Source organism: Falco biarmicus, chromosome 4 (assembly GCF_023638135.1).
Source record: "Falco biarmicus isolate bFalBia1 chromosome 4, bFalBia1.pri, whole genome shotgun sequence".
NCBI classification, from domain to species: Eukaryota; Metazoa; Chordata; class Aves; order Falconiformes; family Falconidae; genus Falco; species Falco biarmicus.
In genome coordinates, this window is record NC_079291.1 from 96,719,351 (window position 1) to 96,744,867 (window position 25,517).

The 25,517-nt window shown below is 52.5% G+C and overlaps 1 protein-coding gene across 2 annotated transcripts in view; it reads left to right on the forward strand.

The window, feature by feature from the left end:
- Window positions 1-25,108, forward strand: part of PRICKLE2 (prickle planar cell polarity protein 2) — a 109,034-nt gene extending 83,926 nt beyond the window's left edge. For both annotated transcript variants that reach the window (XM_056337969.1, XM_056337970.1), the window contains 6 exons: window positions 5,613-5,726; window positions 7,469-7,606; window positions 7,973-8,176; window positions 9,911-10,097; window positions 12,413-13,276; window positions 23,986-25,108. In XM_056337969.1, coding sequence (XP_056193944.1) covers window positions 5,613-5,726; window positions 7,469-7,606; window positions 7,973-8,176; window positions 9,911-10,097; window positions 12,413-13,276; window positions 23,986-24,854 — 2,376 coding nt within the window. In that variant the 3' untranslated portion in view covers window positions 24,855-25,108. The remainder of the gene's footprint in view (window positions 1-5,612; window positions 5,727-7,468; window positions 7,607-7,972; window positions 8,177-9,910; window positions 10,098-12,412; window positions 13,277-23,985) is intronic.
- Window positions 25,109-25,517: the final 409 nt, after the last annotated feature.

The following is a 25,517-nucleotide window of genomic DNA, read 5'->3' on the forward strand; positions in this document are numbered from 1 at the left end:
GCCGGACCGCCCGGCGCCAGGGATTGCATCTGCCTCCCACCGCCGTGGGCCGGCATGCAGGCGCATTCATGGGTCTGGGGGTGATAACGGTCTTCTCCTAGCCAGGGCTGCAGAGTCTCGGGGTCGGGGGGGGACCCCAACTCCCTCCCAGGGTGCGTGCCTGGCTGCATCCCAGCGCTCAGTGGATCCAGCCAGCGGTTCCCTCTCCTCTCTGTTTCGGAGCATCTGGCCTTGCTGCAAGGATTGTTTTGCTTCAAGAAATAAATAAGTGCTTTGTATCCTAATGGCCACAGAAAAGGAGGATGTGCCAGACTCAGGCCAAAGCACACTGAACCCATTTTCCAGTTTCACACGTGCTATCATCTGTGGAGCTTGTGTGTGAGCCTCTGTGTACAAGCACTTGCAACATTTTGCAGGGTGTTGAGAGGGTTATTTGCGTGTGGCTCATTGGGATTTTTTTCCCCTTTGACTTTCCAACGAAGGCCAACAGGAATGAGAGAAATACCAAAGACACCAGATTTGTTTCTCTGTCAATTCTAAGTGCAGAAGATCACTGAATGCCTGACGTGCCATTAAAAAGCCAGCACTGGGGAGGAGCAGGCAAGCCGTGGGACCAGCCCTGCTTGCCCAGGCCAGCACGGGCTTGTCAGGGCGACTGGCCGCCTTCCTCCTGCTGCAGCCAAAGCTCAGGGGGGCTGGCACACAGCGAGCCAGGGGACAGGACCATCAGTGGGCACACACGCACACGCATCGGCAGACACTACCCTGCACATCCTTGTGTACCTGTGCCGCTGTGGTACATCCCCAGGTGGTGTGGTGTGGGCTGCCAGGGCTGTGGGACCCCTGGCATGGTCCCAGGGGAAATGACGCTGTCCTGGGCACTGGGGGACACTGGAGAATGCTAGCGTGCCTGGATTTGGAACCGACTCCGCTACATGTGATGATTTACTGTGCGTACCTGAGCAGTGGCTGACCCACCAAGGTCCCCTTTTTGGGGACATCTGTGTTTGGGCGCTCTGCTGCACACAGAGCAGCACATGCTGCCCTCACAGGGCTCTGTGCAAAAGCCTTGCAGCTGGTTTTGCTGTTTGGTTTCATGAAAGCCAGGTGGGATTGCCCAGCTGGATGTGCCAGAGCTGTCATGGCCGAGCAAGTCGGCACCCATCAGGTGAGCCACGCCAGGACACCGCGAACTCTTTGCAGTCCATCCCAGCAGTACAGTCATCCCAAACAGCCCGGTTTGGTGGGTGCTTTTAGTAGGGGTGTTGTACTTGGGCGAGTACAACCGAGTGCTACTTCCCAACAGCAATTACTTTGTAGAGAAAGGTGGTGTTTCCCCTCCACCTCGTTTAATTCATTGATCAAAGAGATCCTTCATCAATGGCTTAAATTCACAGGTTGTTTGCAAACTTTTTCTTCTAGGAGAGGGTTTAAGACTGCTTGCAAATATGCTCAGATGGGTTTTTTTGCCTTTGGTCACCCGTGGGACTGCCAGGAGAAGGTGCAGTCCTGCCTTTATTTAGCAGGGCCAGGGTAGGTTTGTAAACTGTCAAAGTTAAACTAGAAACACACCCCAAACCTAGGAAGACTGCAGAACACAAAGGCATTTGTAAACTAATGTAATTACTTTCCTCAGTGCCTTTGAATAAAGTTGGCTCCACTTTAAAGGCATTTTCCTACCCTCCTTTTACATTACGTTCTTTCCTTTCTCCTGGTTTCTTTCTTTTTTAATTTCTATCTTCCCCACCCACCCACCCCTTGCACACACACACCCCCTTTTAGCTCTAAGCAGCTGTTAATTTCCAAAATGTCTACCGTTTTCTGTTAGCAAAACTTGGCGTTTGGATGTTTTCCTTTTGAAGGTGAGAATAACACCCTGGGAAGATGGATATCTGCTGTGCCGGGTTCTCCCAGCGCAGAGCCTGTCCGAGCACCTGGGAGACCTTCCCCAGGGCAGGATGGGGCTTGCCCAGCCGGCCAGCGTGCCGCGGCACCCACGGCCAGCCCGCCTTCCCCATCACAGCCAGGGCCTCGTGACATTGTCTGGAGCCTTATTTTAACTCAGCCTGATGTGTTCCAGATTCCTCTAGGGTTTCTCACATCCAGATGTGAGTAGAGGCCGGAGCAAATAGGGGCAGGCGGGGAAACCGAGGATGAAGCCTAGCCTGGCCCCACAAGTGGCTGCTGTGTGTTAATGATGCTTGTTAGGATAATTGTGGGCAGAGCAGATCTGTTGCAAGGGGAAATAGCAGGATGTGGACATGCTGTCTTGTATGGCAGAAGTATTTAATAATAAAACAGTTGAAGATACCGTATGCTTTAAAGGGGAAATGTTATCCATCCTGGGTCGTTGCCCCACACTGTTTTCCTTATCTAGGTGCAGCTCATGTTGCAGAGCCTGTAGGATCGGTGAGGAGCCATATGCTGGTGCCTGGGGGGTCTGGATCAGGCCCTTTGGCCACAATGGCCCTGCAAGGCTCACTAGCTACAAAGGCTTGTGCGTGCTCCAAACTGGAGCTGGACAGAAGAAGAGTTATTTTAATGGAAAACAGCGACCTTTTGTACAAAAGTGAAGTGCAGACTGAGCAGTTTTCGGTTTTTGACATGTTAGCATTTTCTACAGACCTTTTCCCTGAAAAGCCAGACTGATCTGAGAATCCCCCCTTTCCTTCTTTATTTTTCCTTATTCTTGAGCATCACAACCGGGCAGTGCCAGCCCAACAGCCAGCCACTTACTGGCAGGGTCAGAGATGCTGTCAGCAGCCACGTGAGCACAGAGGCAGGGAACACTGGCAGCCTGGGACCCCATCCCTCCCGGGCTTGGCTCTCCTGTCCAGGGGGCTGGGTGCATCCCATGGGGAGCGGGTGATGGATGAGAGCATGTATTTGCACAGGCCTGGGTTAACATCAGCCCAGGGAAGGGGTGTCCTTCTGCTCCTCGTCTGCACTCTGGCTGGACCTCTTTGGATAGGAGTGGTGTCCCGGTTAAAAGGATCTGATCATCCCCCCGGTTCAGGTGTGTCCCCAGGAGGGATGGTAGATGTAAAGGCAACACTGGAGGAAGCCATCGGCAGGCATAAGGAAAGGGTTTTCTCCTCATGAGATGTCCCGCAGGCTCTGGGCAAGGACTGACAGCTGCCCTGCTCCATCCTCATCGTGAGCACCCCTGTGGCAGCTCGCCATGGCTGATGTGGATCCAAAGCAAACCCTTTCAGGTTATTTCAAGCAACAAATCGCAGGTTGGAGCCTGTTACGTTTATTTTGTTTTGCTTTTGAAACCAAATTGCCCATCCCTGCCGAGCTATGCTGCTGGTGTGATGGGAGCTGGTTCCTGCGGACCTGCTGAGACTAAATGGAAAACTTCCCAGCGGAAGCAGGAGTGGAGCTGAGCACGTATGTCTTGCCTCACCGGGCTCCGGCAAGGCAGCACCCAGGTTGCTGAAGGAAGAACTCGCATCCCTGCTTTTCGCCCAGGGTGAGCGTCTTACAGCTCAGTGCTTGAGGAGCCAGAGCAGCCTGATGGAATTTGGCATCTCTTCAGAAAAAAAAAAAAAGTAATTTCTGGTCTATGCCAACTTCAAGGACTCAGTGGGCAAAAAAACTTCATTGCAAGAAAGGAAAACACAAGCTAACCAACCTGAGCCCAGGGGAAAGCGAGCAGCCTGTCTGCACGTGGGGAATTTGGCAAGAGAAGTCAGCAGGCGCCTGTGCCGGCCGGGAAGTATTCTGGCAGCCCGGTAAAAGGTATGGCAACAGGGGCATCGCCGCGAGATTTTCGGCTGCGAGCACTGCTACAGACTAGCTGCATGAAGACAGGGAGCTCGTTTAACGTCATTGTGCTGCACATAGTGCTTTCTAGTACGTTGATTTGCTACCTCGTGTAGCGCGTCAAAAGAATTTAAGTGTTTTTAATGTGCTTTGATGTCCCTGGATGAAGGATGCTCTATAAATGCAAAGTAAGTGTTCTAATGTACATAGTTTGTTTTCCTTTTAACATAAAATGCTTAGCAGCCTTTCTTTCTTTGACAGTTTCCGTAGCTGGTGGGTCTGTTTCTGCTATGCCGTAGCAAAACAAATTTAGGGTTTCGCAGTGGCCTATGCGTGTTCCTTAGCTTCATGACATGGGCAGTTCCCTGTCGTCAGCACTGCAGAGTTACGGGCAGAAATCTGCTAAAAATCTCCCTTTCTGCAAAACTTGGTGACAGGGAAAGGTGGATGTTAGGGTTGGTCTGAGGAGGAACTGTAAACTGAGAAATGCGATTGCAAGCGTTGGAGCAGCTCTGCTTGCAGGTAGTTCTGAATGAGAGCAGGGAGTGAGCTGAATGCAGAGTAATTATTCCTGAATAACGCAAGGTTTGGGTATTTATTCTGGAATAAAAAAAATATTTCTTCCTGTTGATGGTGCCTCCCTGCATGAGCCACCCCCAGCAGGCTGCGAGCCCATGGGTGAGCTCCCCTGCCAGCCAGCCCTGTGTGACCTGCCTCTGTGTCCCTGTCCCTTGTGGTGACCGACGGTAGCTTGTCATCCCGCAGATGCTGTGGGGTTGTGCGGGCAGACAAGGTTCCTCTGGGGAGTGCCAGCCCAGGTGGCGCTTTCTAGGCCAGAGCCCAAAGCATACAGCGAGGGACAAAGCTGATCAGAAGCCACTGCAAAGTGAACGTCATTTGGGGAAAGCCCTGCAAAAGCTGCAGGCGGTGCAGCCGCTCTGAAATCAATTGCTGCAGCGTCTGAGAGCCAAGGGGGCATCTCAGGGGGTTAATCCCACCGCAGCGAAGGGGGAAAGCTGTATACATCAGGAAAACAGTTTGCATCTCTCTAGCCAAGTGTGGATTTAAGGAAGCCATCCAGCCCTCTACTTCTGCCCGAGCATCCGGAGGCATCCGGGGCTGCGGAGACTCCCGATCCCGGCCGAGCTTTCCCTTACCTGTACCTTCTCCTGTTTCTTCCCAAGCGGCTCAAGTCACCGTGGCCATTTCGGAGCTGATCCCTGGCCAGTGACTCGCATCCTGGTGCCTGGCCCGGCCCTTGAGCACACGTTCCAGGTGTGGCAGTCGGAGGAGAGACACTGGGGTTCAGGGTGTGCTTCCTCTCTGGGCTGCCACCGGGCTCCTCCAGCGCCGGGCATGCCATGCCCCACCATGCTGCCTTTTTAATAGCCAATTTTAATTATACGCTCTGAGACGAAAGAGAAAAACCAAGCCTTCCAACAGATTTTATCTGCTGTTTATTTCCACAAATTGCTGCAGAAAAAAGCCCGGAGGGGTTTGATGGAGGTGGAGGCTGCGATAGCCGGCAACACGGAGGCTGCCGGGGCGCAGCCTTTTTAACCTCCCCTGCCGAGGCAGGTGCCGACACATCCCTGCAGCCGGCGAAACATGCTAACGCTATGGAGGCTGACCGAGCAAACGGTAATGAGCTCCACTGCCTTGCCGGGGCTGCCAGCCCTCTTTCTCGGTGGAGGAAAGGCAATAAACCCAAAGCAGCGCCTAGCTGCATTTCCCTGCTCCAAATCGTGGGGAAAACCTGGTGCCCGCTGGCTCGGGGGGTGGCTACTGGCCAGGCACGGGCTCAGCCGGGGAGCCCCACTGCAGTTGCCTCTCTTGCTCCGTAGGTGCACCAGTACTACAGCTGCCTGCCTGAGGACAAGGTCCCCTATGTCAACAGCCCAGGAGAAAAATCTCGCATAAAGCAGCTTTTGCACCAGCTGCCACCGCACGACAATGAGGTCAGTATCCAAAAAGCACCCTCGGACATGCCACCAGGGCTGCGGGTGGGGAGGGGACGTGCCTCCCGGGGTTGCTGGTGGGAAGCGTGGCTGGCCCCTTTGCAGCCCTTTCTGCTTTTTGGGCGGATTTACTTGGAGTTTGGTCATGTTGCCATTTAAGTGCTGTATTTGCTCCCTGCTTCAATGGCATTGGAGGTGGGGAGGGAGTTGCTTGTTTCTAAAGTTAATTTTTTTCCCAAAACATCTTTCTTAAGTCTCGGAAATAAAAGCCTTTTCTTAGCCGTCGGAGGCCAAAGCTGCGTTAATTGTAGTGTGAAATGCTGTTGAGATCAGCTCGAGCCAGATATGAGCAAAAACCTTTTCCCAAGTGCTGCTTCCAACTCACTTTGGGAGTGGGAACGCGTGTGCTGGGGAGGGGTTTCACTCGTCTGAGCCGTGCGAGCTGGGAGAGCCTGGCAAGGTGGAGGTTGAGTCAAGACCAGTCAGAGCAAATAAACCTTCTTAAGTCTCCCAAGAACGATGTGAGTAGCAAAAAGGGTCCGGTCTTTGACATCCTGTTCTCACCAGTGAGAACATTGGCTTCTGGTAGCCCACAAAATTTCCCTGTGTAAACAAAAAAAGTTATTTTCATGTTGCTTTCTGAAGAAGCCGCTCTGGAAAATACGTGCAGGTAACTTGTTTGATCTAGGTCAGATTTTAACGAGTTTTCCTGCGCGTGGCTGGGTGCCATGGGCACAGCGCAGCGCTGCCAGCGCCGGGGGAGCTCCAGGCACCGGGTAGGGGCTTCTTCCCGTACACCCTCGGGCCCCAACCCGCCCGACTGCCTTCCCTGGCAGCTGCTGAGAACCCACAGCCTCTGACAGCCGAGCAGCGTCAGAGTAAATACACGTGAACGCTGCTACGTGCTGCTGTAAGCTGGAGGCACGAGACTGCGTGTATTTTCTGCAAATTGGCAGTTTTTGCATCCGGTTTCCCCTTGTGCTTAGTTTTGCTCCTTTGAAAATTCAAGTTGTGTTGGTCACTCATGTGAATAATCCTGCTCGGCTCCGTGAGCCTACGCTCCAAAGTAACGGAGGCTGGGCTGGGCACTGGTGCTACACGTGGCCACCTTGGCTCTTCAGTTGTATTCTCCATTGAGATGCAACAAGCCAAGAGCTAAGCCTGCGGGATGAAAATAGCCAGGAAAACCTCAGTTTTACAAGCTTCGGGGAAATTGCATCATTCATTGTTTGTATCCTTTTATTTTACTTATTTCCTTATTACCTTCTATGCAGAGGTTTTGCAACATACAAACTTGACCCAGTGCTGGAAGAGTAGTTCCCAGATAGCTCCATCATTTGCACAGGGAAAAGGGGCTGTGCTCTTGAAATGCCAATAAAATATTTTGAAGCTGCTGTAAGACCTCTGCCTTAAGGGGGCTGGTAAAGAAAGCAGGAAAAGTGTCAGTCTGGCTGCTGGTCTGGGCGGGAGTCTGAGGACCCAACTTTTAAGATTTTCCTAAAAACCGAGCACCCAAAGAGCCATCTTCCTCCTTGCCCTTTCTTCTCATCTCTACCGCTTGAAATGTTGACTGGACCCCGGGATGACCGAAGCCCTGTGTTTCTCCAGCCTCCCCCAGCCAAGGGCAGGGTTTGTCTGCGTAACCCCCACGCGGAGCTTCAGCAGAGCTTGTGGGGCAGTGTGACATGCTGGCCGGGGAGCCAGTGACACCCGTAACATTGAGCATCACTTGTGTTTTTTAGGTTCGCTATTGCAATTCGTTGGATGAAGAGGAGAAGAGGGAGCTCAAACTCTTCAGCAACCAAAGGAAGAGGGAAAATTTAGGGAGAGGCAATGTCCGGCCATTCCCTGTAACCATGACGGGAGCCATCTGCGAGCAGGTGGGTAGCAGCTGACAGACTGGCACAAGCCAGGAGGCTTTTGAATCACCAAAGTTAAGTGAAGCTCGCGGGAGCAGCGCCCACCCCATGCCCCCTGCCAGCTACAAGCGCTGGGGTCTGTTGGGGTGCCTGCCAAGAGTACCCCGCAGTATTTGATGCGGAGCAGCCACTTCATCTCCTGGCCTTGTGCAGGGGGGGAAGCTGTTGATATCCTGGCCACAAAATGGAGATGAAAAGAGATAAGAGAGACCAGAAAGGAGCTGTGAATTAGCACCTTCTTCTGCCACAGTTGTGAAAGCAGCTGGTTGGCGATGGGTGGCAGCGGGCTTGTCCGTCCCCCCCGCTAAACACCCGCTTTTCCGACAGTGTGGTGGCCAGATCAACGGGGGGGACATGGCCGTCTTCGCCTCGCGAGCGGGGCACGGCGTCTGCTGGCACCCTCCCTGCTTCATCTGCAGCGTCTGCAACGAGCTGCTGGTCGACCTGATCTACTTCTACCAAGACGGGAAGATCTACTGTGGCAGGCACCACGCCGAGTGCCTCAAGCCCCGCTGCGCAGCGTGCGACGAGGTAAGAGCCAGCTCGCCCCAGCTTCTGCCACGGATGCTGCCCGTGGGGGTGGGTTGAGAGGGTCCCTTTTGCCAGCTAGATGGTATTTCCCCTCCATCCACCCTGGCCTCTACGTGGGTCATGCACATGAAATACGATGGTTGAGGTTTGCCAAGGGTTCATGCAAGCTTTGCCTGAGGTTTCAGGTGAGCGTCTCGGGGATTTTTAGTTGCAGCCTGCCTGGGACTGTTCTGAGACCAATTTGCAGCTACACGCAAGGAGCTGAGGGAGCTGAAACATCCATGAGTGTTTGCAGCAACAGCGCAGCCCCCGTGCTGTGTGATTTTAGTCCAGCTGTGTGTGGTGGTCCTCCCTTCCCCTCTCTTCCCCCAGAAGAAGCCTCTGGTGGATGGCTGCTGTATTTCCTACAAGGCGGTAGTGTCTGGGTACACGCTGAGCTGAAATAGGCTCTGAGAGAGGCGATTAACAGGCTATAGGAAGCTGAACAAATGGAATACAAAACGAATACAGAAAACTACAGAGTCGCCTCAGAGCGTTTCTCAAGTGTCAATCTCTGTTTAAAAGGCTGGTGAAGGAAATTGTTCTGGCTTTTAAAGTTATGAAAACCATAGTGTGGAAAACCATATGTACTATAAAATACCATGTCCCATCTATGCAAGCGTGTAATAGTAAATATCCAAGGCTATATGCACTTCAAATATAAGGAACATTGACGTATGTATCCAATTAGATTTGTAACGTTACCAGTAAAAAAACAACTCCTAACTATTCAACTGGCCTTATTTCCTTGTGGCGTAGGCTGGGTAATTTTTTTTTCATGTACTTTTTATCCCTGCAAATTCTCATGTAAGTCTTTCATTCAGCTCCATCTTTAACATGCATTTCTTCCCCTGGAATATCCGTCGCTAATTTTGAGAAAGGGTAACTCAGGGGTAAGAGGAACTGCAGAGGGAAAGCTTTTGGTGTGACCTGTGCCAGGGCAGAGAGCCAGGGAGAAGAGCTGGGCACTGCTTGCTCCTCTGGCTTGGCTTTGGGAGTGGAGATGGGGTGGGGATGGGAAGCACAGGGGTGGGGATGGGAAGCAAGAAAGCATGTGCTGAAAACATTTGAGATGGCCGCTTCACCAGCCCACCCTTAGCAGCGCTCTGTGCCTCAGTTTCCTCACTAGTCTAACGACTGCAATCATTTTTATAAGCACACAGGCTGGGGTAGAGGTGATGGTGAGGAGCTAGTTAGCTCCGTTTCTCTCCCCTCCAGAGTGCTGCCACTTGTGTTTCTGCTCACCCTTTTTACTCAGGTCCCTGTTTCAGAGACAGATAAATGTGTTTTAGTAAGTGTTCTTCAATAGTCCGCCGGATCAATAGGCTGTATATAAGGGTGTTTATTACCCTGATCGACCCCTCCTGCTGATGGATGTGCTTAGGAGCACGTTACTGCGAGCTCTGCCTTAACGCTTTGTAGTCCGTGCACTGACACGGTCCTGAGGTATTTGCATTTTAATGGGTTTCCCTGAGAAGCGATGGGTGCCCCTGAGCTAGATGGGTGCCCCTGAGCTAAGCCGAGCCAAGGGAGTTTCCCTGTGCAGAACAGGGAGGGGAAGTAGCTGTAAAATTTGGAGGTGGCATGAACAAAAGGTCAGAGCTGTCATGCACGGGCAGGAGAACAAAGGTTGGTGCCCACATCCCAGATCCCCTTTCTGACCGACTCTGCTCCGTGTTTGTCTCCCCCACCCAGATCATTTTTGCCGACGAATGCACCGAGGCCGAAGGGCGGCACTGGCACATGAAGCACTTCTGCTGCTTTGAATGCGAGACGGTGCTGGGAGGGCAGAGGTACATCATGAAGGATGGCAGGCCGTACTGCTGCAGCTGCTTTGAGTCCCTCTACGCCGAGTACTGCGACACCTGCGCCCAGCACATCGGTACGTGCCACCGTCCCCCAGCCCTGGGGCGAGCGCGGGGCTGGGTGCGAGCGGGGCAAACCTCTGCTTGCAAGGTCATTTCTGGCAACGAGGGCTCTTGCATTAAGCCTTTGACAACAACCTGGGCTGTGAGCAGGACTGCCTGCGGCTGGGGTCTGCTCCAGCCCTGGGGCATCCAAAGAGACTCGTGCCCCTCTTGCATCGCCACCAAGGAGCTAGCACAGTAATTTGTTTGGGTAACCCACTGCTTATCCCTTTTTGGGGTCAGAGAAGGAAGGACTGTCAGAAAGCAACCTCTGGAGCTGTTGCAACTAGTGAAAGCTTTCTCTGTCCTAATATAATGCACATTTTTTTCCCCTCTAAATCTCATTTTTCTGTAAGCAGGCTGGCTCTTCGACTCTCAGATTTTTCCCAGCCAAGCGTGCCAAAGGATGGCGTGAGTTAATGGGCTACTGACAGGAAAGATGCTTGTTCTTTAGGCATCATTATTGTTTCTGTTTGCCTTTTTTAATCAACGCACAGATAGATGTTCTCGGACAAAAAAGAAATAATGCATCAGTCGAGAACTGTTCCTAGAACAACAATATAAAATATACTTTGTTCTGGGGGCTAGCTGTGCCCCCAGTGCTCGGGGTTGGGAAGCGGGGTGGGCTGGGAAGCCGCCTCACTGCTCGCCCTGGTCCGTTTGCCACTTGACTGAGCATTTGCTCGCGGGCCCGCGGGCAGCCCTTCCTTTGTCCATGGAGGTGAGCTCACGTGTTCCAGTGTTTCATGGGCTGCAGGGAGAGGAAAAAACCCAACCGTTTTGCTCTTGTGCAGTGGCCAGATGGCCCGGGGGGAGGAAAACTCAGGGCTTCAGTGAAGCACTTGGAGGACATGTTTGCTGTGACCTGCAGCACATCCTTCCCAAAAGCTCAGCTGCAGAGCGGTGAAGAAGCAGCTGTTAATGCTTCTCGCACACGCTCTTCTCTCATGCTTCCCCCATCTGCTGTCCTCCCCTCCGTCCGCCTGGCTGGAGCCTGCTGACTGTCAGGTTTTTGGGGCAAAATGCCTGTTTTGGTGCATATCTGCACATTTCTAGCAAAGGAGGGACTGCAGCCATTTTGCTGCAAGTTGCTTATAGTAGTCACCGAGTGTTGTGCTTAAGAGCCACGTAAATCAAAGGTGAGCCTGTGCTTAAGACTTGTAAGGCTTGGGTTGGGTAGCCGAGGATGGAGTAAGGAGACTGCTCCTTGCTCTGTGACATGGCTTCATTGGGATGGAAGAGGAGCTGATAAAATCCCACCCATCGTCTTGTCTCTCCTTTGTCCACAAGCCTAGCGCTCCAGCCTGTATAAAAGCATTCCGCTCATTATAACAGAGGAAGAAAAAACAATTACGCTAAACCAAATTTAGCTTGGAATAAAACGGACTGTTAACGTACTGTTCATTTGCAAATTACCCGGCAGCATTCGGCCCCCCCAGCAGCACGCTGCGGCGGGTGTGCAAGCACGCGCTGTGCACACGTGCGGTGCAGCACCCCGCCGTGCCGGCCAGCCCACGCTGTGCACAGCAGTTTCTCAGGTAACGGGGGCTTTTGCCATGAACAACAGCTTAAACAAGTGAATAAATGTTATAATTGAAACCTCAGGAGCTTTGCTTACGGCTCTGACCAAGAGTGCTGTGCATGCAGCAGGCGTGTGCTCCCCAGGGTTTTGCTGGCAGGGGACAGAGTATCTCCATCAACTCCTTTATTTAGCCCGGGGTGGGCTGGCGGGGGCTACCCCAAATGTGGCTGGCTGCAAGGCAAGGGTGTGCACTCAGATCCCTGGGGCCGGCTCTTTCCGCTTCCTTTTGGAAAGGGGCCCCAGCAGCCAAAATAAAGTTAGGATGGGGCCGCAGTAGCAGTGAGGGACAGGGCTGTCATCTTCTCTGTTACATACTTAACCAAGGCAGCACAAATTCCTCATTATGGTTCAGCTGGAGGCTTTTTTGTTTTTTTTTAAATAGGCAGCATATTATTGCTTTGACTTCAAGGACTTTATGGAGAACTTCTTGCATTCCTTTGCTTTATGATCGGAAATATCCCCATTTAATACAAAATAGCTTGAGGCTCAGTCCTGCTGCCTTTCCCAGCATTGAGTAACTCCCGAGCAAAGACCTGCAGCCTGCAAGGAATTAGAAATGGGCTTAACTTCACACACTGGAGCAGCCCTGCTGAAGGGCTTTCAAGAGCAAGCCTGGGTGCGTGTCGCTCGTAGGGGCTGCGTGCGTTAAGTGCAGTGTGAAGTGATGTAGGCAGGCTGAGTGTGACACTGTGCATCTTCCCCCTCAAGGTATTGACCAGGGCCAGATGACGTATGACGGCCAGCACTGGCACGCCACTGAGACCTGCTTCTGCTGCGCGCAGTGCAAGAAGTCTCTGCTGGGACGGCCCTTCCTGCCCAAGCAGGGGCAGATCTTCTGCTCCAGGGCTTGCAGCGTTGGCGACGACCCCAACGGCTCCGACTCCTCCGACTCTGCTTTCCAGAGCGCACGAGCCAAGGAGTCCCGCCGCAGTGCCAAGATCGGCAAGAACAAGGGGAAGGGCGAGGAGGGGGCACGCAGCCCATGCAACCAGTTGCAGGTCACCTCCAACCGCCTCTCCACTGACGTGGACCCGCTGTCCCTGCAGATGGATTTGCTGAGCCTGGCCAGCCAGACGCCGAGCCTCAACAGGGACCACCTGTGGAGGAGCCGGGACGAGCTCTATCACTACGGGAGCAAAATGGAGCAAAGTCAGTCCCAAAGCCCTCTGCAGCTTCTCAGCCAGTGCAACATAAGGACCTCCTATAACCCCAGCCAGGTCCCGAGCTCGCAGCCGGATTTATGGGCGAAACATTTCAGCAACCCAAAGAGGAGCTCCTCGCTGGCGATGAAGAGCCATGGTGGCAGCTTCATCCAGGACTGCAGAGAGGACTATTACTCAGGGAGACTTCGCTCACAGGAAAGCTACAGTGACATGTCCAACCAGAGCTTCCCTGAGACCAGAGGAAGTCTCAAAGTCCCCAAGTACGAAGAGGAAGAGGAAGGTGGGATGCCGACACCGCAGTGCCGCACCCGGCACCCCATCAATGCCCTCAAGTTCACAGAGGACCTGACACCCACCGAGCAGACTCCCCGTGGCTCCATGGAGTCCCTCGCGCTCTCCAACGCAACAGGTACGTCACCTCCGCTCCTGTCACCTTGCCACCACCCCAGGACCTCCTCCATCCGATGGGGTCCCTTGTGTGGGTCAGTGCCATGATGGGTGTCTTCCCATTACGGGAGTGACGGGCAGCTTGGGGACGGCCGTGCGGTACCCTGGGCTTGCCTGCCTGGCTGCAGTGTGCCCAGCAGCCCCCTCTCGCTTTGCTTGCTTGTTTACTAAATGCAGGGCTTTATAGATGACTGGCCTTTCTTTATAGCTCAAAACAAATGTTTTCAGACTCTTTAATCCTCCCTTTTGTGAAGAGGGGAGAAAAATCAAGGCCAGCTGCTAACACAGAGGCCGATTCCAGCCTTCAGTGCTTGAAGGACTGCTGTCAGCTGCTCTTGCAGGCTAAAAATATTTTTAAATGCTTTGAAATAGGCCCAGTTAACCCCGTTTGCATGTCACGCAGTCCTTGAGCATGTGACTAGTTAAAAGCAATTCCTCCCCATTTACACACGGCTCTGTTTCCCCTCTTCCTCAATCCCCTGGTAGAAACTGCAGGGAAAAGCCAGGCAAGATGCTTGTCCCGTCAGGCTGAGCCCATTTCTCATGAACACATCCCAGGGTAGTATTTCTCAGTCTTCTCACCCCGAACATATTTGGGTTTCATTCTGCGGCTGCAGGGATGGGTGTGCATGCACGGACATGTCTGCAGCAGGGCTGTGGTCCGCAGCTCAGCACTGGGGGGGCTCAGTCCCCTGTGCACCCCCTCCTGCTGTAGTTTGCTTTATTGGACAGCTGCGCTCGTCTGGCACAGCTATCACTTTCTTCCGAGCCCCTCGGCAGAAAACTTCTTGGAAAGGAAAACACTGAGCCTGGTTTGCTTGCCAGAGACACTGCCTTGATTTTTCTTTGCCTCTCCCCCAGCTTTTCTCTGTTCCAGCCAAGCATTGCTTGGATTTGGGCAGGTCCTGCACCCATCTCCTGCAAAACGTCTGTCTTGCTGTCAGTGGCAATGCAGCGAGCAGCCTGGGGAGTGTGTGGTACCCTGCTCCGAGGGCCCCCCACGGGATGCTGGTACCAGGTGGTGGGGATGCGCCAGCGAGCATCGCCGGACCCCGCAGATCTGAGCACCCCTGAGCCCGATCTCGGTGCTCTGCCCCACCTGGATGGACAGGTTTGCTCTGCTACACCCGTGCCTCCTCGCCTTGCTCCTGGGTTTCAGTGTGTTTGTTTAGGGAAGCTGCCAGCCCCGTGCCAAAATGTGAAATGATCTCTGTGTTCAGCCAGGATCTCCCTAACTGGCCAGTGGCAAAGCAAGGGGGGAGAGGAGAAGCTAATGAGCTGGAGAGGGTTCTGCTCAAACAGCCTCGTGTATACACAGAGGAAAAATAGATGGGAAATGGCGAGGGAGTTGGGAATTGCTCTCCAAAACAAAATTTCCCTAAGTAAAGCTCCACATTTCCAAAGCCACTCATGTGCCTGAAAACTCATATTGTGTAAACCCCATCAGTACAGAGAGTCTTGAGCAACACAGAGTTCAGATGAGCAATCTCTGAGTATTAGAGGAGCTGTTGCATGCTTTGGAGCTGAAGTGTAACAAGTTATCAGGGATACAGGTCAAGGGACGGGAAACATGGCAAGGCCTTCGTATTAGAGTGAAAATCATTCTATCTTTCGTTTTAGAAGCCCATTTTTAAAACGCTGGGAGGGAGACTTTCCACAGGCATCCATCCTACATATGCAGCCAAAATATGAATTCCCTTACTTGTAGTGCCTGCCTTAGGGACTCGCTTCTTTCCTGCTTTCTGGAGCAGATGCTCAGCATGATGGGGCTTGCAATGAATTTAAGCAGTTTCTCTGCAGAGTAAGGTGATAACATTTTTATTAATGTGTAAGATTCTAATAATTTTCTTTGCTCTGGGACCTGGCTCATCTTGAGCTGGGAGGCACTGCAGCAGTAACAGGCAGGTCCCCCAGGACCCTGTGCAATTATGGAGGTCACAATTATCATCCCATTTAATAGGCAATGTTTTGAGGACAGGGAGATTTGGTGACCTGGCTGAGGTCTATGGCAGAGCAGGTTTTTGGGCAGGAGGTGTCAGGACACAGCAGCTCACTGCCTGGCTTTTTCTGTCCCCACACTCCCTGCCGGGGCCGAGCAAGCTGCCCAGCAAGCACTGCCATGAAGTCCCCCACAACGCAGCCCAGGGGTCCGGCTCACCATGTGCCCTCCACCCCGCATGCCCCAGGCTCTGCTTTGCAAGAGGCTTCCAGTCATCCACATACAAGGTCCCTTTGAGCTACCGATGCTGCACAGTTGCTCCACCTTATAAAGTGAAATAATTAACACCGCATCCATCTAACATTTTATGGCTTTGCTGAAAACGTTCCTTTTTTTTATAGGGAGCTGAAGGGCAAACAGTCCCTGCCCTGCAGAGCGCATGTTAAAAGCTGGTCCCTCCCTGGCAGCAGATTTTGCTGTGATGTTTCTATTAGAATCTAACTACTAATTAGCTGGAGACGCTGGTGGAAGCAGATAACTCACGGGGTGTGCAGCGGTAGTCCCTGTCCTCTGGCCAGAGGGCTGCCTCCTGTAAGGAGAGATTGTCCCTAGGATATCTGTAATGCGTTCAGTGCTGGGTCAGGGGTCACCCACTGGGTGGGACAAGATCTATGGTGACTCCCAGTCTCCTGCAAGACCCCAGATTTTCACCTTACCAGCCAGGCTCTACTTGATCTCTTCAAAGACAGTTCCTTGCAAGTTAGTAAAGAGATGGGACACTGTTAATGCTGGGCACTTGCCCTTAAAATGCTCGGCTGTGCTCTGCTGTCTCACCATGGCTCGCAGTGCACCAGCACACTTGAATTGCAGAGGTAGCTGTGACCCTCCCGCTCTGTTTCAGGGTTCAGATTAGACGGGAGGGTCTCTGCTGTCCTCCGGTTTGTGCTTGTGTAGTTGCCACAAGTGCTGATGTGATTTAAACACGTCCACTGGCAAAGGGCAGAGTTCCCTGATGCTACAGGGCATCTCTCCTTTTTTCCCACATTTCTGTCGGAATTCATCTGTCTGCCATCAACTGAAGGCTACAACAGACTCCAATCCACTACAGCTTCTTGGAGAGTGGGTCCTTCTCCTGCCCAACGTGGCTGTTAGATGGAGAGGCAGAGAGCAAAACACATTTTCCAGCACATTTTCCAAGGGAGAGCTCATTTTTGCTGATTTTGTATTATCTTTCCTTTTTTCTTTCCTTTGGCTGCTTTTGCCTTTTTTTTTTTTTATGGCACTAGGAACAATACAAAACAGTGAATGCTGTAGCAATGTTTACCCCGTAGCACCCTTCATTAAGCAATCAGGACCAGACTAAGATGGAGTTTGTCCAGAAAGCTTTTCTCATGAGGAGGAGCCTGATCCTACCAGAGGTTAATCACTTCCCAGAAGATACTTGGTCCATCACAGCCTGCTCCCAGTGCTTGTGCTCTGCCTTGTTCTGCCTGTGCTTGTGTTGCCCTCTAAAATTTGCAGGCACTGTACGTGCCTAGCAGCTGAATTAGAAATCAAGAGCTGATCTCTGCTGATTCCAAGCAGTCATTTCCACAAAATGCCAGCTGGTCAAATAGCCCACTTAAGAAAGTACCTGCGGGCTAAACATTATTCTCTGGGAACAGTGTCTTTGTGTGCAGCTTGCAGAGAGCTGACGTGCTTTGGAGGTAGGAGGCGTGTTGAACGGTGATGCTCTTGTATGCAAAAGGAGAAATAGATTTCAAGTATTCCTTCAGAAACTGAGCTTGGGTGAAGGTAGCAGCCTTGTCTGTCGCAGGCATAAACCCAGGAAAACAAGAAGTTAAGCTGGTGCCATTACAGGGTGGAATGGGCTGTCACATGTATGGCACACGTTTCTCCTGTCCGAAGGCCCCCAACAGCTTGTTTTTCCAGGACTAGACAACTGTGATATACCCAGAAAGCAGAGAGAAAAAACGTATGGATATGCACATGGGTCAGTCAGCACTGATCCCTGCACGTCTGAGTTGCAGAGTGACCTGATGGCATCATCTGCCTCTAGTCCCCTCTTCTTCCTCTGCCTGAGGAGGAGCTGAAAGGTGGGGTGCAGCCAGGGGGAGAAGGAAAAGCCCTTTTTCTGAGGGGCAGGGCTGTATTTTCTGGAGAAGCATTCAATGGCCCAGTCTCTTCTGCACTGAGGGCCTGGGAGCAGCTCCGGAACAGCCGCAGGGATAGCAGTGAGGGGGCGAGGGGGCTGGGGGCTGGTGCCCATACCCATGTCCCCAGTGGCACTGCATCCCACAGGTGTTCCTCGGCCCCCTGGGCTGGAGAGGGCAGCTGCCCCGGGCGCTTCAGCTGAGTTTTGCAAGTCAGAAAATAACACATTGGCCATTCCTGACTTTTTCTAAGAAAAAGGAGGCTCCCACCTCTCCCGTGCGCTCCTACCAGCCTCTTTCCCACAGACACGGGCAGCATAAAACTACTCCAAGTCAGAAGATGGGATCCCTGGGGAGATTTTTGCAATTTTGAATCACAGATGTAACATTTCCCAGTCCAAGCTGGGTCATTTTGAAACCCAGCATGCGAAGACAGAGGTTTTCCATCCCAAGGGGCCAATGCCAAAACACTGTAAAACTGCCAGGAGTGTTTTTTCTCCCCCTCACCCACCTTTTGCTGCTCAGCCATGGGAGGTTTGGTGGGCTTACCGTGGGGGCCAGCCACGTGCAGACTTCCACCCCTTCGGTCTCATGCATGGGCATGCCAAAGCCGTGGGGTAACAACCAAACCAGAGGCAGAGCCGAAATGGATTTCTGGAAGGAGATGTTGGGGGAAGCAATAGCATCTCGCCCCCAACCCAGCGTGCCGGCCACCCTGGGAGAGCGCAGGCGCTGGAGGCGCCGACACAGGGGTTACAGGGGTGCTTCTCGGTGAAAATCCAACCCCTTTCTCAGGCAGCACCCGTGTGTAGGGGCTTCCTTGAGTGATCAGATCAGGATGGAGGGACTGATCGCATGGGAAACGGGCTGTGACACCCGTGGGATGGCCTGGGGGGACACACTATGGGAGGCTGTCAGGACAGTGAGCACTCCGCTTTCCCCCAAATTGTTTACTTTCCATGGTTTCCACTTATAGAAGGGTTCTGCTTTATTTCTGCACACCCTGAGGTCGCTCAGAAGTGAGACGAAGCTGAGCTATAAACAAAGCCCTGGGCAGGCTGTTTCTCCTGAAGTTCCTTTTTAGTTCTCAGGGTTGAACTTGAAATAAACCCTGTTTCAGGGGAGGTGAGGATGTGCCTGCTTGGTGCTATGAGAGAGAGAAGGCTCTGGCATGGGGGGCTGGACACAAGAGATGTGGTACCGTCCCCTCCTGCACCTGTATAGCTGCATTTCAACAGCCTGTCGGGGCTGGGCGCGGGGTTTTGGTGCAGGCAGGCACCCATATGGGGCTCAGGTGGCGAGGGCTGCGATGCACAGGTGTATGTGTACACTATGATAAATGTAAAGGCAAGAAGCAAACATCAGCATAGCCCTGTTTGTCTGCAATATCCTAAACCAGAGCGTTTTTGCATTCCCCAGCCAGGGTGGAGCAGGCGATGCTGTCTCTGCAGTGGGATGTTAGCTGCCGTGTTAGCCCAGCTTCGTGGGGAGTTTAATTTAATGGGGGCTGGGAGCTGCTGCCCCTCACTGGGGACTTCGTTCCCAGCCTTGCACCCAGCGTACGTGCTCTCTGTGGGCCCTTTGCTGTCGTTTGCCGACTCGTTTAATAATTCATAATTAATGCAACTTGCAGCCCCGGTTTAGCAAAGCACACGGTGAGATTTAAGCACCTCCGAGTGCTTTGTTGTGGCAAGGTTGTAGAGGTGATGCTCACGAGGAATATCTTTGTGCCGTTGCTTTGCTTATTCTGTTGTTATTTCCCTTGGCAATGTTTATGGGATAAACATGGTTCATAATAGGGGTGGGGAAGGACTTCAGAGGGGGTGGTACAGCATGTTCTTAACAAACTTTAATGTTAATCAAAAACCTGCTTTGTGTTCCTGGCACCGTAGCCAGCTGGAGTTCTGTATCGAATGCCCGCAGCCAAGCTACAGCTTTCACTTGTGCTCATCTGAAAAGCGTGTGTTTCCAAGGCTCCAGGGTGAAATATTGAGCCTGGCAGCCCCACGCAGTGGAGAACGGCAGCAAAGTAACCTGCCGTGTCCACGTGTGCTATGGTGCTGGCTGCAATCTGGCCGTGGGACAGCCACCGGCCCGTGCACCACGCTGGTGGCAGCAGGTGCCATCTCTCCTCTTCCAGTGCAAGAGCCTCTAGGGCAGGTGCTGATGGATGGGCTCAGGGTCTGAGCGCATCGTTTTGCAGAAGGGAAGTCTGGTGGGGTCGGCACGTCACACCTGGGTTTGCACCCCTGGAAAGGGCTCAGGGATGTGGTAACAACTGTCCCATGCTGTGGGCCAGAGGCAGGGCTACTGCGCCCCTGGACGGCCTCGGGAAACAGATTCTGAGGTTTCCTTGTTAGAAAAATACCACTGCTGCGTGGTGGGGTCTCCCCTCGCGTGCTCTTTCTTCCAGGTTAGGGCTTGCGCGGGTTATTAGCTGTGTTCCCAGATGAAACACTTCATTAAGAGGGAGCTGCAGTGGCTGTAAATAAATACTGGTAATTTAAGAAGATTGGGCCTCAATGCGCTGGTGCAGCTCTGAAATGAGGAGCGACTGCAGGAGAGGAGGGTCGGTGCCACGGTTGCGCCACCCAGGGTAGCATGGGACCGGAGACCCGGAGCATCCCTGCGTGTGCCCGGGCATCTGCCACTTTCTGGGGCCCAGGAGATGCTCTGGTGCCGGAGCCTGCCCCAACTGTCTTCTGCTGGGGTTGCACAGGAAGAGTTTTCCTCTTCTCCAAGCTGAAATTGTCTTTGTAAGAGGTCAGCAGACCTAGAGAATAATGCATTCCCCTCCTCTTTGCAAGCATTTTTTTCCACATTTGAAGGCTGTTATTATATCCCCTTCAGCCTTCTCTTCTCTAGACTAAACAACCTCTGTTCTTTCAAACTTTACTCCTAGGTTGTATGTTCTAGATGAAATATTTTAGATAAATGGTTATTGCTGTCCTCCCAACTCGCTGCAGTCAGTGAAGCACTCCTGGCTCGCTCCCGCTATGCCTTGCTGGGGTTTTGTGGCTCTGTGGAGAGGGACAGGAGCATTTAGGGAGCTTCGAAAGCCTAATCTGAGCCTGACCTCTGCTCACGATGCTTCACACCTTGCGTTGGTGTAAATGTAAAGTTAAGCCTGGAGGCACCTTTGTGTTCACATGGGTTAGAAGTTGCATTGTTGACCTGGTAACTGCTCTGGGCACTGTCAGAGTCATGTGGAACTCTCAGTTGTCTTCAGTGATGCTATAAAAGCTCAGCTTTGCTCCTCAGGGAGCAGAAGAAATTGTTCGCTGCCACCGTGAGCAGAGAAAACAAAGCTTTCCTGGCCCCTGGCCACCCTGCTTGCTGGGTCGTTCCCTGGTGTGGCTCCCAAAGAAAAGCTTGTGCACGTGCAGCCTGCCAAATCGGCCTGGGAAGGTGCATTTGGCCCTCAGCAAGGAACGTTTCCCATTGTGTCGTATGCAGAAATGAAGCCGTTGGGTCTGGGGATGGCTTTGCTGCAGCCTCTCGAACATGAGCTCCATCACACCCCAAGTGCCCTGGCGATGCTGGTGTGTGTACGTGCAGTGTGCTGGATTCCTTTTACAATCAACATTTCCCCAGCAATTCAAGATCTTAAAATGTGTGTGCTTAATTATAATCAGGCCGCCTGGATGAACAGCCAGAAACATCCCCTGGACCTAATAATCACTGATTAAACCTTGCACTCCGAGCATGAGCCGTACGTGTATTGCACTGAAATTGCTGCCCCCTGGGCTGACCAGCACTTTGAAGGGGAAAAGACAAAAGCAGTCACAGCGTCTGCTGGAGGCCTGCGCAGGGGGCTGGAACCCCCCATCCTGCATAAAGTAAACCTGTGAAGCACTGGTTCTGCCTTTCCCGGAGCTGGGAGCCCCATTTATCATGGCTGGCTTTACTCCTGGCAAAAAGAAACAGAGGTTTCACCGCGCATCGTCCCGCTCGGCCACCGCAGCTGCATGCAGCACTCCTGCCGGTGATGTGGAGGATGCACGTGTGTCTTAATTTGAGAATAGGGGTTTGCTCTTTCCGTGTCTCTGGAACCTCTCCCGAGATGCTTGGTTTTATTCTGGCTGGATGCAGGACTGGAGGAGAGAGGTGGCCATGGTGGGGGAGCCGAGAGCTATGGGTACCACTCGATGCGGCTGGCTATGCAGGGGGGGGCGAAGCACTGGCTCACCCCTTACCCCTGTGAGGCGGGATGAGGTCGGCCCCTCTCCAATGATGCTGCCAAAATCAATCTGCTGATGCCGCAGAAGCATCCTGCAGTGTTTGGAGCTATATTCCCCTCACAGCGCTGCCGCTGCTCGTTCTTATTGCAGAGCTGCGCCAGTTCTCTTAATGAAGGGTTGCATAAATGTCACCGAGGGCTCATTTTCCTTGGCATCAGCTATTGTCTGACAGATCTGATTAAGGCCACATTCGGCTGTCAGCGGCCGTGATTCACGTTCGGATCAGCTCCACGGGCAATCCCGCTGTTATTCTGGCTTTTCGGGAGGTTTTTGTGCATGTTACCAAGTTGCTTTTCCCTCCCGGGGGAGCTGCTGGGCTCCTCCATGGTGGCACAGGAGGGATATGGGGAGCAGTGCCTGATGTGCCAAACGGCATCGCTGGGATCAAAGGCCGCGATCACAGCTCCAGCGGGGAGGAGGCACGTGCTGGGAATTGCCTGCTCCCATAACGGGAGCAGGGAGCACGGGCAGGCAGGTCCCCAGGGGGGACGGGGAGCCTGTGCAGGACTGTTTCCAAAGAGCAGTGGGCAGGGTTGGGTTAGCTCGCTTCTAGATCAGTGTGGCTTAGGGAAAAAAAGGCATGAAGCTGGCTTGAAAAGTGTGTGCTTTTCAAAACAAAGCATGGCTTTTCCTTTTTTTTTTTTTTTTTTTTTTTTTTAACCCAGCCTCTCCCTTTTCCTGCGGCGTTCAGGGATCTCCTTTGCTTTACCTTCCTCTGTAATCATAAACTCCAGAAACATCCCCATTAACAGCAGAAAAGCAAAAGAGCTGAGAGAAATGGCTGCAGCAGCTGGGACTTGGGGAGCAAAGCCAAACCATGTGAGACCCAGCGGCGGCTTGCGCTCAAGTGCTAAAGCTCTCCCCGGTGCCACTGAGTGGAAGATTTGGAAAACCTTGCCCATCTTTGCAGGATCTGTTGATCTTATTAAGGCTGAGTCCAAAGAAACCCTGAAGCAGCTCGTGAGCAGGGTTAGTGACAGCAGCCCTTGTTCTTGTTCAGGTTTGGCAGGCAGCAGTTAATGCCGAAGGAGCTGAGCTCTTGATGAAATGTAAGCAGCTTTTGTTAAGGCAAAAAGAAGTTTATTCTTGAATTGTGGGTTGGGTTGTTGGTTTTTTTAATTAATTTACAAAGTCATAAATTCTCAGCGATTGCATAAGGGCTGTGCGTCATGTTGAAAATCCTGCTGATGGTGCACAGCTCTCCACGTTTGGTCTGCATGGGGAGGTTGTCGGAGAGGGATGGGGAGAAGGGCGCCAAAGCAAACACTCTGCATTTGATTTGGGATGAAATGGATTTCCTTTGAAATAGCTTGCGAAACATGTTGTCCTGAGCTTGCAATGCAAGCGCTGACTGCTGCCAGTTGTCAAGCCAACATGGAGATAGTCAGAAAATAGTCAGGAAACACCCATAAAACAGGCCAAGGGCTAGGGCAATGTGCAGTGCATTGAGTTTCTTGTTGATGGGCAGGTGTTGAGCAGAAACCCCCCTTCTCTGCTGCCAGGTGAAGGCTTTCTAGGCTGGAGGAAAGCACCTTGCGGGAGCTGTGGGCTGGAGGAAAGCAGCTTGCAGGAGCTCAGGTCTGGCTGGCACGTGGGAGAGACCCAGTGGGCCACCTTCCCAAGCAGGGCAGCCCATCAAGCTGGAGCTGCTGTTCCTGGCTCCTGCCCACGTGCAGCTCACCAGGGATAGCCTGACTCTCCTGCAGCAGGACAGCTCTTACAGGGAGCTCCAGCAGACCCTCAGGTGTTTCCTTGCCTCCTGGGAAACCCGACTGCCTGCACATGGCCATGGCTGCGCCTTCAGTCCCCACCGTGGGTGACATTCGGGGGACCTGTGGAGTGCAGCATGGTGACAAGCCTGAATTAGTCAGTGGCCCCATTTTCAGCTGCCCCTGACATTGTTCAGTCTTTCCAAACATTTTGTTGTTGCACAAGGTGTGGGTGCCGGATCATGGCACCCTAGTTATCTCAGCATGCAGGAGGCCTCAGGTTACCTCTGACGCATAATTTCTCACTGGCATCACTAGTTATTCCTATCAAGTTACACTCAGTGTAGACATATGGGGAAGGAAGTTGTGAAAAGCAACTTGGAGTCCAACTCAAAACACCTTAAATTGGTGTGATTTCCCCAAAGGAGGAACTGCCTGCTCTTTAAAGAAAAAAAAAATCATCCTCTTGAAAGGGTTCTTCAGGACAGCATCTAAACCACCAAGTTATTTTTTAAAGCAAGTCATGGGCCAAACCCAGCCTTCTCCCTGCATCTCGGCTGACAAAAAAATTCTCCTCCTTAACTCTCTTTTTTTTTTTTTTTCCCTTCCTTTGCCCTTTCCCTGCAAAGGCCTCTCAGCAGATGGTGGAGCCAAGCGCCAGGAGCATCTCTCCAGGTTCTCGATGCCTGACCTGAGCAAAGACTCAGGCATGAACGTCTCGGAGAAGATGAGCAACATGGGGACCCTGAACTCCTCCATGCAATTTCGCAGCGCCGAGTCCGTCCGCAGCCTGCTGTCGGCGCAGCAGTACCAGGACATGGAGCCGAACCTGCACGGCCTCGCCAGCCCCCTTGGGTACCGAGAGCGGCCGTCGCACGGGCAGATGCACCAGAGCTTCGACTACGGCAGCGGGGTGCCCGGGGGCAAGCTGGGGGCGCAGGAGGGCTCGAGGCACACCCCCATGAGCGAGCGCACACGCCGGCGAACTAACCTGCGGGATGATGACCGGCATTACCGCCCGCACCGGCCCCGGCGGTCTCGCCGTTCCCGGTCGGATAACGCCCTGCACCTGGCCAGTGAGCAGTGCTGCCGGCTGAAGGAGAGACCCTTGCTGCGAGCCAGGGAAGACTACGACCAGTTCATGCACCAGAGGAGCTGCAGAGAGACAGTGGAGCAGGGTCCCCGCAGGGACGTCTATGGCCACTGTCCCCGGACGGTGTCGGATCTCGCCTTGCAGAACCACTTGGGCGAGAGGTGGGGGCCCTACTTCGCTGAATACGACTGGTGCTCGACCTGCTCATCCTCTTCGGAGTCCGACAACGAGGGCTATTTCCTCGGGGAGCCAATTCCCCAACCCACCCGCCTCCGGTACGTGACCAGCGAGGAGCTCCTGCACAAATACGGCTCATACAGCGTGCCCAAGTCTTCCACGCTGGGTGGCAGGGGACAGTTGCACAGCCGGAAAAGACAGAAGAGCAAAAACTGTATCATATCCTAATGGCATCCTTGCTAGGCACCTTGGGAGAATGTAAATTAACTCACAAACTTGCACTGTTTTAGATCATGTAAGTGCTTTTATTGTAACAAAAAAGACCTAAAGAGTAGGGATTTGTAAGGAGGTTGTAGACTGGCTTCTATAAATAGTCATAATCCTGGGCACGGTGAATATATTTTGCACATCTTTCTTTGGAGGAAAAAAAAAAAAAAAGTTCACTTTAGCCTGTAATATTTACCCAGTAGTTTTTCCTCTTTCTCCCAGATACTGCCACCCTTTTGAGTTCTGTTTGTCCGTACGTTTTGGTTACCACTGTCAACTCTCATCATCAGTTTGCTGATAGCTTTTGCTTTCCAACACATTTTTGTTTTCCATTAGCCATGTCAGTAGGTAATTTGTCTCTCGGACAGTATGGGAGCCTAAGTTATTTCCACGATTGTTGTAAATGCAATGTAAATGCGAGTTTGGAGAAAATATTTTTGTATTTTGTAATATCAGAGGAATTTCTATATCTTAGAAGTCACTGGGAAAATACATGTGCATTCGGAATTGTTTTCAGCCAGAGCTAACCAAACATACTTTTGACCACCCTTTCCATTTCATTATCAGATTTCTTCAGTATATCAGTGAGAGTTTGAATTGTCATTTGTTTTGAGGGGTTTTTTG